The following is a 17,105-nucleotide window of genomic DNA, read 5'->3' on the forward strand; positions in this document are numbered from 1 at the left end:
GTTACTTTGTATGTATTATTTTAATTAATTTATATTCTTTGTTGCGTATGTCTATTTTCCAAGTCATGTCTTCGTTCCTGGATTAGATATTTTAATTACTGCTAGAACCTTGGTTCCCTCGATTATTCAAAAGACCGGACATGGAAAACAGACATACACAACAAATAATTTAAAGTGACTAAAATAATACATACAAAGTAAAAAAAGGAAATGGGCTCGGACTTAAATAAAATCTGGGGGCATGGACCAGATGCACCGGTAGGGTAAGCTTTTATACACCCGCCAAGTTGTTCATAAGTCAATTCAAGGGTAGACGAAAGAGGAAAAGAAAGCGGTAATAGCCATTGGTGCCTCTTTGTTTGGTACAGCAGCTATATTTCCAGGTCTTGGTTTCAGTGGAATAGCCGCTGGATCATTGGCAGTTGCATGGATGGCATCTTTTGGAAGAACTGCAGAATAATGTGCTCGCTTTTGTCATCAAAGCAGTTCGTTATCTAAGTACACCATTTATAACGATAATGGATATGGCAAATATGTCAAAAAACACATCGGGATGAAAAATGTTGGATCAACAATGGTTTTTTTCATGACTGACTATGAAAACTTCACCCCACAAGGCAGTTTGCAGCTGCTCCAAAACAAAACGAATTTAACTCATTAGGCATGAAATTACACAAAATGAATTGAAACTGCAGTTGATACGCAATCCCACCCATTTAAGAAATAAAATCGGTAAAATGTTTTGAAAACAATACTTCAAAAAATCTGTTTACTATACTAACTTCAATTTTTGTTTGATAGGTGGGCCAGTAAGGTACGGCAGCTGCATGACGATAACAGTTAGTGCCTCTGTTTTCGGTACAGCAGCTACACTTCCAGCATTTAGGTTTCGGCTCAAGTGGAATAATCCCTGGATCATTGACAGCAGCATGGATGGCAACTTTTGGAGGAACCGTTCCTGCTGGAAGCGTGTTTGCAATCCTCCAATTACTTGGGGCTACTGGTGGAACTATAAGCTTTACATCTATAGCAGCAAGTGTCAACAGTGGATGCGTGACATTTACCGCCCCTATACCAATATGATATTTACGTATTAATAGATATACTTTGTTTTCGTATTGCTCCAAATCTTTTCATTTAATTCAATGTCATTTAATTTAAATTACATATGTGTCGCAAAATGATTTACTATTCATCTAGTTACAATACAAATGAAGGTTAAGTTTTTACCAGGATCTAAATGTTTTGCTCTCCTTACTTATCAGATTAAAGTAGTTTTAGTATCCCCTTGAGTCCAACAGATAATCTGTATAAAACAGTTAATTTGACAACGAATGCATAATTTTTGTTTTGATTGTTGTAGTCGATCTTTCTGAACCATAATTTTGATTGATATAATTAAACTACACTGGTTTTTATTCTACTAGACTAGGGCAACCTATGATTCTTATTTTCGTTTGAAACAGATTTTGTAATCTTTGGGTAAACAAAATGTAAAAAGGACAAGTGTAACCTAAATAACTGTTAAGGAAAGCAAATAATAATTAAAAAAAAAACATAAAAGACTAAAATGTAAAACCAAATTGTTTATTTGGTATTTTCATGTAAACCAAATTATATTCGTCATGTTCAATACTGACTATAAGTTGTTTTATAAGGCTTGAACATGTAGAAGTGTTATATGGTGCTTAGTATGATATAAGACTTTTAGATTATTTATAAAAGAGTAATCAAGGGAACCAAGGTTATAGCGGTAATCAAAAGAATGTAATCCAGGGACAAAGACCAGACATGGAAAACAGACATACGCAACAAAGAACATAAAGTAACTACATACATACAAAGTAATAAAAGCAAATGAGCAACTCGGACTCCACTAAAAACTGGGAGCATAGATCAGGTGCACCGGCAGGGTAAGCGTCCTATATATAAAAAGTTCATAAATTGAGGGCATGGCATAAATTGATTTCCATTAAAACCAGTCAGATTTGTTAAGACCTGGCGAATACCAAAAACCTGGAACAAAATAAAAGAAAAAGAAACAAATTCAATGATAAACAATCTACTTACATCAATTTCATCGAAATAAAGATTGATCGGTAGTCGAAATATACAGGTGTTTTGGTCAAGGCAAGTTTCTTTCAAAATACAAACAAAAACAAAACGAATCGAATAAAAATAGTTATTAAATGTAATATAAAATGATACCAACAATACATTTAGTTCTGTTCATTGTGTTTACTTAGCTTTAGAGCTGTCAATATATGTAAGCATACAAGTATTCAGTTGAGACATTATCAATACAATTTGATTTGAATGCCCATGTCTTTCTTTGACGTTATAACGAATGTATTAAATTATATTTGTGACTGTTTTTATGTACAATTTATGTCTATCGAATCGAATTTTCAAGTGTCTTTTTTTTCCTTCATAATTGATGTTAATTAAATTCTAAAAGTATCTGGTTTCATTTTTTTCCCGTGTTCAGTATTTGCCTTTGTATCTCTAAAGTTTCATGCTAATTTATGTGTTGTTGATACCAAATATCTTCGTTATAATTACTTTCATATTATGAAAAAATACTTTTATGCACAAAAATAAACTGTTCAGGTATAAATCTGTCTCAAATACAGGGTGTGGGTGATTAATCATATTTCAAGGTAATCAATGAAAATGCTCAAAAACATTTTTTTGCGTCCTGAAATAAATTCTCCTGACGTTTATTTCTTGAATTTGCTTTGGATCGTGAAATATTTTTGACTAGTTATAGTGCAAAATTCTGGCGGAAAATTTTCCAGTACTTTGTGTGGCAGAACCATTTCTAAAAGTTGATATCTTCAGTGGGCAACTTTAACTTGCACTTTTATTTTCAGCGTAACCTAATTGCATCATCGTAGCACGTTGAGTTGATATGATAATTAAAGAGCTTTTATCTTTATTTTACACTAGTGAAGGTTTTCTTTTTAATAAAATCTGAAATAATCTATTCTTCGATCAGATGTTGAATTTGATATAGCCACTGCTGAAAACATGCATACAAGTACATGAATGCACTAACAATAAGTAACGGCATAACTGTCCTTTATTTGGATTTTTATGGATTTAACCAGAAACCAGTAACACGCTGTCTCATTTAATACCTGTAGCAACACATTCTGATCCTTACTGCGATTCGGCAAAGTTAAAAACACTGTTTTGATATCAAATGCAAGTACAGATTTAACCCTCCCCATTCTTATTTTTGCGTGTAAAAAATTATCTAATTAAGTGATAAAGAATAGTCCTATTTAAAAAGAAGGTCTGTCAATACTACTGTCTCTTTCTGGGAAAAAATCTCCAATACATATACATGGGCAATGTGCACATATCGGAAATGTCCCAAAATGTACTAAATATTGCAATATTTATATGCAAGATGTATTCTTAGTTTGTACACATTTTTGTGTGTATAAAATTTCCTGTATATAATGTAGTATTTCTAACATTTCTTTCTGTGTACAATTCTTTTTTTTCACCAAAAATGTTATAAACACTGGCCCGTATTTATATCAAGGCTGTCACATAATAAATACGTTGCTGCACCTTTCATGAGGTGCATGGGTATACATGTAAATTCTTAACGCTCATTAGTAAATATTTATATGTAGATTCAGTATTTATTATGACAGGGTCACATGTAATCTGATATTTGGTCCAATTGCTCTTTGCTATTTGTTGTCTGCAGATCAGTTTTTTTCGTATTATCGATTATGTTCATACACATTTTAGCATCTATATTTTGTGTTAAACAAAATTGTCAGCTGTATTATGTGTTACATATGTATTCAATGTCAGCATGCAAATAGACTTTTTAATATGGACATGATGGATGTCGAATAACGTAAAGCTGTATTCTTCCGCCCGGTAATGACTTCTCCTGATTACCTTTTAAGTTACGAGCAACGTCAAAAAAGGAAATAGGTAACAAGTTTTTAGGTACACGCGCCAATCAGATGATTTCTGAAAAAAATATGGCAAAATTTCGCATGTTTTAGATAGAATATGTGGTTGTAAGATGAAAACGATATATATGAACATTGCCGAAAATATTTATACTAATGTATTTATTTGTATTATCTCCAGAACAACCAGATAAGCTTGGCTAACCATCGTGATTTGTCTGTTCCTAAAGCTCGTCAAATAAATATGTGGGTTGTTCAGTTATGTAAGCATGACATGCCTGCGAACCATATGAGGTTTTGCGGTAAGAGTATCCACGTGACATTGAAACAAATTATGACAAGTTGTTGCATTTGAGCGAAAAAAAAAAACAATTTGCATAGGCCTTAAAGTTCGGAAACCCTAGTGTAGAAGACCCTCCATTAAAATATTCCGAAAAAAGGAGATTTCCGTAGCGTCAGATCACAACATTAGATTGGTGTTTATTAAAAAAAACTGTGTTTTATCCAAAATTGAAAGTTTCACTTCTGAGCTTCATGACATCCCTTTTTCTCGCCCATCATACCATAAATACGAAAGCGGAATATTTTAAGCTCCCGTCAGTAGACGGACAATACAGGGAGAAATTACGAGATGTATGATTAACTATCGGGAGAGTTAACACCAATACATATGCATTTATCTTTCCTACGTCAATTTACTGCTATTCGTAATCAAAAGTTGTGATAAAAAACATCAGTGACTTTTTTACTGCTTTTCTTGAAGAAATAGTCAGCAATTTTAAATTATGTCAATACGTGTTCAAATACTCTCTAGCCTTCTTTACCGACCAGGAGACAGAAATGATTGGTTGCTTATAGTTTTTCTGATGGGTAGAATTAAAGGTTCTGTACAATGATAAATACAAGACTGTTTCCAATCGCGACTACCCACCGATTTTTTTCCCTCACATTTACGTCGGACACTGAAGTTTAAAAAAACACAACAGATCCACACTGTACAGAAGAAGAAAAAATATACTTTGAGTCTCGCAACAAGATGTTACCATATAACTCTAACAATTAGTGTAAAATAAAACACCAACGTGAATTTTTTTTTCACCTTATTCAACAATCGAATAAGCCTATAAATTGGCTCATTTTTTTAAACGGAAATATTTTTTCTATATTGTTTAAACAGCAAAACAAATTGTTTTATATTTTTAGTGGACAAAATGAATTTTCTCCTAGCTGTCGTTATAGTGCCTTATTTACCCTCGTCTTTTCGGCTTTAAGTGTTAAGTAAGAAATCAATTATTAAACTATTACGGTAAAATATTTATCACATTGACTATTTCGTTTCAAAAGAATGATTCTAGCAAATATTAAATGAAAACAGTCCATCGTCAAAGACTAGACAGGAGAACAGACACAAAGAACATGGAATACCCAAAATAAAACATACAAAGAAGTTAAAGAAAATAAAGAGTTCGGACACGGAACTTAAACAGGGTGCCCCGGTAGGATTCGAAATTTATCGAAATGTAAATACATTTCTTTCTATGTATAAACACGAATTCACAATATATCTGTACCAAGCTTGACCTTTTTGACATTTACAAATAAAGAAAATGCAAATAGGAACAAAATAAAAATATTACTACGTCATAACCACGTTTCCGTGGATATTAATTCTTCTTTTACTCACCCAGTCTTAAATATATAAATTATATCGTCAATAGATGAAACATTTCAACTTAAGGAATTTAAATTCAAATATTTTTGACAATCTATGTTTGGTTGATAAGAGGCCTAAATATCACATCGAAACTAGCATCATTTTTAAAAAACGAACTTGAGGAGATCAAATAGGTAAGTAGAAATACAGATTACTCGGTGGGATGACCATGACCAAGAACTTAAGTAACAGTCTTGGTAAGAATCATGCAAAATCTTAGGAGATAATCAACATTGACAATCCAATAGATTCTATTGTATTTGGGTGCCATTTACAGCGTTATCTCCCTTAATTTCGAAATGTACAGTTCATTCTATCTAATTTGTATCTCCTAAGAACACGGGATATATGAAAAACTGAACGTGAATTTCTGTTTACTAAATATCAAAAATAAAAATATGTAGGCTTTTTACCCATGAAACACATTTTGCATGATTCTTAGCTGGAGTGCTACTTAAATCTATTTTTTAGATGACAATAATGTAAGACTTGTTTGTATTTTACGCTCGAAATTAACAGAAAGTAGAATACTTTAATCAAGCAACATATTTTTATAAGATAATTCAAAACTTATAGACTTTGACAGTACCAAATATGAGATTATATGTCAATAGAAGATAAATTTAAAATATTGCAAAGCCATCTTAAAAAACATAAGAGCTAACGATCTATTAAAGGAGGACAAAATTAAGTGTTGTAAGTGTATTATTGCATTTCCTATGCATTGACGATGTTTTGTTTGTTTCTGAATCAGGCAATAAAAGTTTCATAGTTTCAACAATTATAACCTTGGTTCCCTTGATTACTCTTTGTTTCAAAAGATCGATGGTTTGATAGGAAAAAACAGTTCTTTTATAAAATTTTCAAATACCTAAAAGAAGAATTTACACAATTACAAAACAGAAACAAAGAAATTTATTGTGTTCTTGCTTTGTGTATGATGTAAACTGAATTATTTGAAATTTCAAGAAAAAACTCACAAACAATAATGGAAAACGCCGTTGAAGCTTGTGGCTTGCGTCGTGTTATTTCGAAACTCAAACTTCTCAATAGCTTAAAAGCCGTGAAAAGTGAGTATATCGAGGAATCAAGGTATACAGAAGATTATGAATTTGTCCATGTCTCTTTTCATGAAGTTGTCAGTAGTCACACTTTTATGTTAATCCAAAGATTTTTCTGTGACTGTGACGTCCAGTTACTTTGTAGCCCAAAAACATGAATAAGAGTATTTGACACTTCTGAATCAGGCAATAAAAGTTTCATAGTAATTAGCGAGGACGGGGAATTAATGTTACGCTGTAAACGATATGTACAAGAACTTAGAAACGGTATGTTTATTGAAGTTTTAAATAGCCAGCCATTAAAAAATGCACGAGCCGTTCAATTTTTGGATGACCACATTGGCCAAGAAGCCGAAAGCGGTGAAATCAATTGTAAAAACCTAACCGTTTTTCTCAGATACAATATTTAAATCATTGTCGTGAAATAGATCTGCAACACTGGATATTTGCCAGTAATTGTTCTGATCTTTTCTTGTTTTTTTTCTAGAATAATACGTCAAGAAGTGACAAAAAACAACTATTTAGGTATTGAAAATTGCAGGAAAGACCCATTGCAGCCATAGGCTTTACTTAATGGTAACCAAAAATGATTAAATATTAAAGAAGAGTGTCACCGAGATTAAATGCCTTAAAACTCAAAATGTCCTTAAGAAAATCGTAAAACAATCGCATTCTACCACGCTAATGCAGTCGTTGAAAGAAAGCAACGGTAAACTCAATTTTATCGACAAACAAAAAAAGACCCTATTATTCTATGCGATAAGTGCAAAAAATACTGCAACGCTGAACACCATTATTTCGTCTGATGTTTTACCCAGGTCATTACTTAATGCCGTATTATAAGGCGATATTGAGAAAGTCCGCACAATTATATCTCCTGAAAAAGTCAATGTGACAACTTCGGTTGATTGGACAGTTTTCCACATAGCTGCATGCAATAATGATGTAAGCATGATGGAATTATTACTCACGAAAAAAGCATCATCGTTTAAACTGTTTTCAGCTGGGAGACAGGGTAGGTGAAATATCAAAAGATATAGTTCATGTAATTGGCATGACATCCATCCATGTGGCAACTTCAATGGTTCATTGTGAGATTGTCAAACTACTTAAGCAATGGCGATTTAAGTGGAAACATGTCTTTAGATTATTGCCAAAATGAACAAATAGCATTTTATTTGTTCAAAAGCGATATTCCGAGGAATGATTGCAATGTGCTGTTATTGCATTCCAAATCTTTTTTTTTCAAAGTTAGGTAACAATGCTACATTTAGAGAGCAGCGTAATGCACCAGATGATGAGTTAGGTTGGTCAAAACAAACGTGAAGAGCCAAAAAACTCTTTTTGGGTAATGGTGTAAATCGTTTTGTCCAACCTTCAGTTCTTTGCGTTAACCTCTAAAGTTTTCCGGCGACAAATAGACAGAGTGGTGAAACTTAGCTTCATATGGTAGCAAAAAAAGGGTTTGTAAACGTCTATAGGATGATTTTAAATAACGATTCTAATATTTATACTTACAATTATGACGGTAGTTTACCTAGTTTGAGCACTACGGCTATTACGTGTACTTTATCAAATTTTCCTTACGGTTCCCCAATATAATAACGACAAAAAGTCATGTGCCGGAAGTGACAAAATATGACTGTCCTTCCGGAGAAAATTCTTCATTTCCTTCAATCAAACAAATAGAAAATATAGGTTAGGATTACGTTTCAGTAAAAATAAATTCATCTGATAGTTTTCACAGATCTTTCTAATTTGTTTTACTTATTTAAAGATGTGAATGTTATTTCTTTAGAAACTTCGGAACACACGTGGATGGACGTACGTGTATTTCTGCTGTTCCACTGTTGCTGTTGTCAAGGACCTAACCCGCCTTGTAAAAAAATACACTCCTCTTATATTATCAAAATCGAAGCATAGAATCTGTAAAAATTGATCTGACAGGCCAAAACTGAAATGGATGTTGCTAAAGAGTAATCAAGGGGTTTTTCAACCGAGTTGACCCCCCCCCCCCGCCTACATGTATGGTAAAGCTCACGGTGCTCTCTTATTTAGGTTATACACACCCTATTTTTACGAATACGTCAAGAAGAAAACAAAATTTGCAAAATGTGAAAAGTATTTAAAATAATTTGTGGCGCTAGAAGTAAAAAGTACTTAGAATAATGTTTATATGCATCTGTGTTTTATTCGAAATTGTGAATATAATTATTTTGATTACTCTTAAAAGTCACCATCCAGAAAACGGAATGCTGTAATATTACATAAGTCGCCTGACGACTTATATTATGCACTTACACTTATGCTTCAACCAACCGTTAAATCATCGCGCAAACGTTTTTAAATGAGTGTTTTATCTCAAACCGACGGCGAAAAAAATTGACAGTGCGCAGGTGCTAAAGGTGGAGTTGTACCGACATACTGTTTCATGATATGAAGATGTCATATTAGAATTGATTGTAATTACTTGTACATATCCCACATAAATACATTTGCATGGACTTATCTTCTTATGGTTCATTGGGCCGTGATAACAAATTGTAAGGGATATTTGTTAATCAGTCTTTACTATCTTAAATACATGTAAACTTTGAAAAAGCTTTTTATCATTGCAGTCTGGAATATATGGAAAATGAATGACACTTCAAAATTTCAATATTCGTTGTCAATGGAAACGAATTAATTAACTTATGACTATCATATTTATATATACATAGAATCTTTTAAAGAACTAAAATAACTTTTATCTGTGTATTAGACCAGCAATTCGAAAATGATCTAAAATGAATGGAAAGCAAAATGAATGGAAAGCAAAATGAATGGTAAGCAAAATGAATGGTAAGCAAAATGAAAGGTAAGCAAAATGAATGGTAAGCAAAATGAATAGAAAGCAAAATGAATGGTAAGCAAATGAATGGTAAGCAAATTGAATGGGAAGCAAAATGAATGGTAAGCAAAATGAATGGAAAGCAAAATGAATGGAAGGCAAAATGAATGGTAAGCAAAATGAATGGTAAGCAAAGTGATCGGAAAGCAAAATGAATGGTAAGCAAAATGAATGGAAAGCAAAATGAATGGTAAGCAAAATGAAAGGTAAGCAAAATGAATGGTAAGCAAAATGAATGGTAAGCAAAATGAATGGTAAGCAAAATGAATGGTAAGCAAAATGAATGGAAAGCAAAATGAATGGTAAGCAAAATGAATGGAAAGCAAAATGAATGGAAGGCAAAATGAATGGTAAGCAAAATGAATGGTAAGCAAAGTGATCGGAAAGCAAAATGAATGGTAAGCAAAATGAATGGAAAGCAAAATGAATGGTAAGCAAAATGAATGGTAAGCAAAATGAATGGAAAGCAAAATGAATGGTAAGCAAAATGAATGGAAAGCAAAATGAATGGTAAGCAAAATGAATGGAAAGCAAAATGAATGGAAAGCAAAATGAATGGTAAGCAAAATGAATGGTAAGCAAAATGAAATGATATTAAAGCGAATCTTTAACATTTTTTAGGTCGTTTATACTGATAAAAGATTAGAAACATGTTTTATGCCTGTTTTACTGTTTGTATTTTAGTTACACTTTATTTGCATTTTTCAGTGATGCAAATATGCTTTGCTGTAAAAAATGTAGATCAATTATTTTTGGAAAAAAGACCTGAAGTTGTTATAATCTTAAGAAAATAATATTAACTCACCATCTCTTAGTTTTTGGAAGCCTTGCCTTAACAGTGGTGGTAATTACAAAATAGTTATAATTGTCTATATAAGTCATTGGACGTAGGTCATAGTTCATGTAAGTTGTACCACTGTATTGCAATTGTAACAGTGTAATTATCAGTTTACTGGACAAGGACTAATGTCTTTTATTCCTGGACAATACCAAGTTTAAATCCCGAATCTTAAACATTATACATCGTTGTTAATGCAGAAAAGATAGTACAACTAAATACAAATTCGTAGTGCTTGGTATAGTAGTCAGTGTCTTTTATATTTGTTCAAATTATTGATAAACAGATGATAAAATGAATCTATCATATATTTACAATCTTGCTGCTCTTTGATCATAAATGCAGAGCAAATCAACGAGCTTAACCCAGAGACGACCTCTTTTTATTACAGGAATTTGCATTAAAAATAAAAGATCTTCCCACTCTGATCAATTTATTGAAGCCCGATATTTTGTTTGAAATATCCATATATCATTGATATTATATCGTCTGTGTTGGTCCCCTGCCTAAAGCATGGAAGTTGTTTTTACTACTATAAACTTTATTGTCTACCGAACGATTACTTATGATTAAACTATACCAAAATCAAGAGGATTTCTCATTCTGTATTGTAAATATTGCATTCATCTGTGGGACGTTCACTCTCCATTTGTGGGACATTCCCTCTCCATTTGTGGGACATTCTCTCTGCGCCTACCAATGGGTTTTTTTCTCATATAATAACTAATTCTTTATACAATATCTCGCCAAACTACGCAGATTTTTTTTTACCATACTATATTTTTTAGGCTTCTGTAACAGAGTTCTGGTCCTCACCATAAACTAAAGGATTTGTTTTGGTTACGCCATGTTATTTGTCGTGTGCGTCTATTCCCTGTCTTTTTGTTTGGAATATATTCTTTTGACTTCCGCTCGAATCTTCGTTCCCTTGCTCACTCGTTAACTATTTTTTCTGAAGACAAATGAGCAAACGCCAAAAAGCAAACGGAACACGTTTAGTTTTAGTCAATGTTTAAGTTATATTAAGATTAAGGCTTACGTATACTTTCAAAACGAACTATGCAACTGATATAACTAAAAGAAAATATACTATTATATAGGTACTTGGCATTTCGGAGGTTTCAAGTCTTTACTGTTAACCATGTGAACCAAAAATCTTCAGTGTGAAATAGCTTTGTGTTATCAATCAACAATATTGAAAATGCGAAGGGCACTAGTACGGCCTCAACAACAGGAAGCAAGATATACTCTCCTTTTAGTATAAGATAATTATTATTTAATATGCAAACCTTTGACTTTCAAAAATTGAAATGTTTTCGGTGGCATTAATGAGACTATTGGTTTGGTAACACAATACTTTTTACGACTGCAAACAAATGTGGTTGTTCAGATTTTCAGATATTCTTATCCAATGATGAAAACCTTCACGCGTAACACTGTTATGGCTGTTTGTATTTTCATACGTCGATTTGTAAAAGAAATGCGGACATTTTGAAAAATTGGCGTACAAGAGAAAAACGTTCTTTAGTATACATTTTATATGGATTTTTTGCAAGATATATATTGTTATTTAATTACAATGCTCACTCTTCAGTGTGAAAAGCCCGAAAATAAGTCGTTGGACAGTTTAATATATGTGTTTGACTGTATATATAAAAAATTGCGTTTTCTCTTCATGCATTCTCGCCATTATTAGCTTATCATTAGAGAGTAATGCTATTGATGACCGCACTACATTTAACTTTTCCGTTGCTTAAAACTAGTAAATCCAGTGGCGGATCCAGAGGATAGTGCCAGGGTTTGGAAGCTCTACCCGTTTTGTTTGATTTTTTACTTTTGTGCAAAATTGTGGTAAAAATAAGAACATTGTAACATAGAAACCCCCTATCATAAAGTTCTTTACCCGCTCCTTATATCAAGATCTTTTATAAATGGATTATAGAAAAAAACAATATGAACTTACAATTCAAACATTGAAATCATAGGGAAACACAAATTATCTATATGTTTCAATACGTGTATACAGATTACTAACACAACAGTCAATGGTTCAAATTCATAGCACGATCAATAACATGTAATACATTCAGCACACACAAGATATTTACAAAACTTCACAGCTCGTTAAACTTAAATACTGCATGCAATTATTATGAGAGTACATCTTTACATGTCAATGTTTTAATATATAATTCAGTATTTTTACATCGTTCGTTGAATCGTGAATCTGTATTAACAGTATTAAAACAAGCAAAAATCTAGTGATCTTACCAGGTGTAAGATTAACGCATTGACCTTATACATTGACCTTATACATTGACCTTATACAGAAGTCCAATAATAAAGCTAATAAACAAGACAGGGAAGAATTTATGGTAAGGCAGCGCAGAGAGTGACACAGATCCCTGTGACACCTCCAGTGGCTCCAGTAATGGTACTCCACGAAGCCCCAGCTACACCAGCGGACTGAAGTGTAGCAAACAGACTACCAGCAGGCACAGCTCCTGCAAATGATGCCATCCATGTGGCAGCCCATGATCCGGCTGCTATACCACTCGAAGTAAAGCCGAGGGCGGGTAGTATAGCGGCAGAACCTACCAGCGCAGCTGTGGCTGCTGCTCCACAACAAGATGCGGTACAAATAGGCCCACCTGTGAAAAAAAATACAAAACAAACACTATAATATCTGTAACCAGGAGCATTTTTTTTCTTTATCAAACGTGAAATACAAAAATTACATGGAAGCCCATTAGGATAAATGTATAACAGGAACTGTCAGGAGCTAGTATTTATCAAATGTAAAATACAGAATATATTGATACTCGTTATAGTAAAAATCACATTTGTAACTAAAGGTCATTGAAACCGGCAACTACAATACATGCGGTCAAAATTTGTCTATAGTATTCATCAATTGGTGCGTAGTATCTAGTTTGCTAACAATAGTCGGTTATTTTATACAAATACAAATATTCAACCATGCACACTGTGGGAAATATCTAATTTATTTGTACGAGCTTTGGAAACAACTCGGGAGCATTTTCCGAGCTGTTCCCACTGTGTCGTTGTGTATACAAATGAATTTGACTTTTCTGGCAATGTTGCTGTGTTATTTTTATCCTCCATTTTTACCTTATAGTGAAAACCAAAAAAATAATACAGGGAATATGATGGTGAATCGTATCAGCCATCCCTTGAATGTAGACGCACTAGAATCACTTTAAACTGTTCAAAATAAAATGCGGCACAGGATAGAGCTTGACAGGATTGCATATTTTGAACCTCAATCAGTTGTGATAAAAATGGAAACAGTATTCTGCAATCTTCATACAGCTGATATGTGAAGGTGTGTAACTATTTTACAAGATTTTGAACAGAATGGAAGTGGTTAAAGATTTTTAAATATACTCTCAGACATGAGGTAGTCAAAATGTTTATGTATAACCCATTATTTGGCCATAATTCTTATGCATACACTTTCATAAATCCTATTCTTTGGAATATACACCTTGTATTTGTATAGCAGAAAATTGGTATTTACACCCTGTCACAATGAAAAGCGATAGAAATGATCATGATCAGATCAGCAATGTACATGCTTGGCGAGTATTGCAGCTTAATCCTTAACAAAGCAAGTTCAGGATCGTCTCTGTGTGAGAAAGACCTTAATTCTACATTATTACAGTATAAAAAATCTCAAGGAATGGATTGTGCAAAATTGCGATAAAAAAGAAGCTAACATAATCATTGTAACATACCACTAATTTCAGAAGGGAGAACCAGAAGCAAAATAATCAAAGATATCTGTATCCGATTCATTTTTGATATCTGAAATAATAACAAAATGGTGATTCTTAGCACAAATAATCTTAGCAAAGACTCAGAAGAAACATTCCTGTTTATGTTAACAACCCGATTTATTTTCAGTAGTTCGATTTTTTTATTTTATTTTGTTGCGATTGCAAAAGAAGTCTGTTACGGTTCATCGTGATTAAAGGATTTTCCTTGTATCACTTGACGTTAATATAATATAAGCTCTGTCTATGAGGGACGGGGCTAATAACATCGGTAATGTACCGATATGTTGTTATATCGCTGATGTCGTGACCCAATTGAAATATGCGAGACTTCCTTTCACACAGTATGGGCGTCTGCATTTAAAATTCATACAGGAACTTCTTAACTGCATACGTCATTTCCGAAATACGTTACGTCCGACATCACGGTTGCGAACCATTCTTGTTTCTACATATAGGCGTTGCTGGCGCTCAGTCACAATATCTGGTTTAAGGGTGATGACCGGAACGTCATTGAGTTCAAAACACATTTGGGATGGTAATTATATTGGCATGGTCAGGGACATCTTATACAAGTTGAACAAGGGAACCCATAAATCAATCAATTTAATTTTGGCCACGTAATGTTCATTATGATCATGTATTTTGTTTACTTTTACTGTAAAAATACGATTTTTGCAATCCAATCCATGGGCAAACAACATCTTTATCAAAATACATTTTTCCTTAAAAACAAATGTATTTTATTGCATGGCTAAAATAAACGAGACGCTCAGAGCCCGAGTTGCTCATTTGCTTGTGTTACTTTGTATTTATGACTTTAGTTATTTTGTATTTATGAATTTAGTTACTTCATGTTCTTTGTTGTGTATGTCTGTTTTCGAAAAATGCTATACTTTTACTAAGTGAACAAAATCTGCTCAAAATTGTTCAAAATAATCCTAAGGCAAAGATAAAAAAGGTCGGTGACCGACCCACCTCATATATTCACGAGATCCTAAAAATCAAAAGAGCATTTACAATTAGAACTTACCGGACCCTGATGTCAAAAGAATAGGCCTGCAGCAGCGCTAGGCTTGTCGTAAAAGGCGACTAAATAGTGCCCAGAACCTTAGCCGGGGCTAGGGCGCTCTCCCCACAGAGTAACTGGGTTGTGTGCCCCAGGTGGTGCAATGGGGTACCCCTGGCGTTTTACATCCTGGGGTTGTCAGGCTAAAACCCTGCTGTGGTATTCTCCTGGAATAGGAACCACGGGGCTCCGTCACAGGAGGCTAAATTTCCGGACCCTATCCACCTCTCCCTACTTCCAGTGGCAATCAAAATTTGTCGACCCCATTTCTCATTATATTATCATTTCATGTTCATTTCATCATCCACTTCATGTTCATCGCGGCCCGTGCAGGTCCGGGTGTCAAAAGAATAGGCCTGCAGCAGCGCTAAGCTTGTCGTAAAAGGCGACTAAATAGTGCTCAGAACACTAGCCGGGGGCTAGGGCGCTCTGCCCACAGAGCAACTGGGTTGGGTGCCCTATGTGGTGGAATGGGGTACCCCTGGTGTGTTACATGCTGGGGTTGTCAGGCTATAATACGGAAATCCTGACCGCAAACCATAGTGGTGCACCGTGTTGGGAAAGACGCCACGTTCCTTGCACAATAAAAAACCCTGCTGTGGTATTCTCCCGGAGTAGGAACCATAGGGCTCCGCCACAAGAGGCTAAATTGCCCGACCCTACCCACCTCTCCCTATTTCCAGTGGCAATCAAAATTTGTCGACCCCATTGTCCTTGTGTCCCATCCCATTTTTCATTTCATCATCATCATTTCATGTTCATTTTATCATTGCCTGAATATAGCTGAAATATTGCTGCTCGGGCGTTAAACCCCAACAAACAAACAAACAAACATGTTCATCGCATGAATAGAGCTGAAATATTGCTGCTCGGGCGTTGAACCCCAACAAACAAACAATTAAACAATAGAACTTACCAGTGGTTGTGTTTTATTATGTCTTACGAGCCTCCCCCTATCTAACTAAATTAAGAATACAAACGTTGCCAATCTATGTGTGTATATGTGTGTAGGTAGCAACCAGAACAACAACGTGCAATATGCGAATCGATAGAACTATTTATAATGTTATATAATATTGTGCGACGATATGCTACTTGCAAATTGATAAAAATATTTACGTTGAAATAGCAAATAATCTACTAACAACGAAGCCGGTCAACGGGACCTGGACCATTTCCTCGGTGATTCTAACTACAAGTATAGGACGACTAATTTCCGATATTTATGAAAGTAGAAAAATCCTTACTTTTTACAAGAATTGTACATTGGCGAAAATTTGTTTTACAAAATTGCATTTTGGCGAGAAATCAGAATGAGGAAAGGTGAAGATTAAAGCGTTGAAAATGCATTCTAAACATGTTGCTCTAAATATAAGGATATTCTGTCAGGGATTTTCAAAGTTTCACCATTTCAGCAATTACATCTGCATTATATGAGTAACTTCAATCAACATTATATTTCTAAATGAATCTTAATTTCTTCTTAATTTTGTATTGATTCATTCTACTCTCTCAGAGCGCGTATTGCAATAAAGTATTAGTTTTTGTTATGTGTTTTAAACTTTTATATGAACGAAATACTAAGACAGTTGGTCGTTTAAATATGTTTTGATATCAAGTCTCATAGTCAGCATAACACCGTGCGTCACGTTGAACTTTTCAAGAAGAATAAGCAAGGAAACCAAAGTTATAGTGGTAATTAAAAGAATGTAATCCAGGTACAAAGAACAGACATGGAAAACCGACATACACATCAAAGAACATAAAGCAACTAAAATCATACATACAAAGTAAC

General features: G+C 33.9%; 1 protein-coding gene across 1 annotated transcript; it reads right to left on the reverse strand.

The window, feature by feature from the left end:
* Positions 1-11,964: 11,964 nt before the first annotated feature.
* LOC148597519 (uncharacterized) lies at positions 11,965-16,350 on the reverse strand. The gene is made up of 3 exons (XM_088563882.1): positions 16,227-16,350; positions 14,203-14,272; positions 11,965-13,095 (listed from the first exon to the last, which is right to left on the reverse strand). The coding sequence occupies exons 2-3, from the start codon at positions 14,261-14,263 to the stop codon at positions 12,815-12,817; spliced, it is 342 nt and encodes a 113-aa protein (XP_088420008.1). The 5' UTR covers positions 14,264-14,272; positions 16,227-16,350; the 3' UTR covers positions 11,965-12,814.
* Between the last annotated feature and the right edge of the window lie 755 nt (positions 16,351-17,105).

The sequence above is a fragment of the Perna viridis genome, chromosome 15, assembly GCF_037379345.1.
Source record: "Perna viridis isolate PV_CMFRI_1.1 ecotype Kerala chromosome 15, ASM3737934v1, whole genome shotgun sequence".
In the NCBI taxonomy this organism is placed as follows: domain Eukaryota; kingdom Metazoa; phylum Mollusca; class Bivalvia; order Mytilida; family Mytilidae; genus Perna; species Perna viridis.

Excerpts from the sequence above, each read along its gene's own strand:
- LOC148597519 (XM_088563882.1), bottom strand. The coding sequence starts at position 14,263 with ATGAATCGGATACAGATATCTTTGATTATTTTGCTTCTGGTTCTCCCT. Across the intron at positions 13,096-14,202 it reads TCTCCCTTCTGAAATTAGTG|GTGGGCCTATTTGTACCGCA; the intron begins GTATGTTACAAT and ends TTTTTTTCACAG.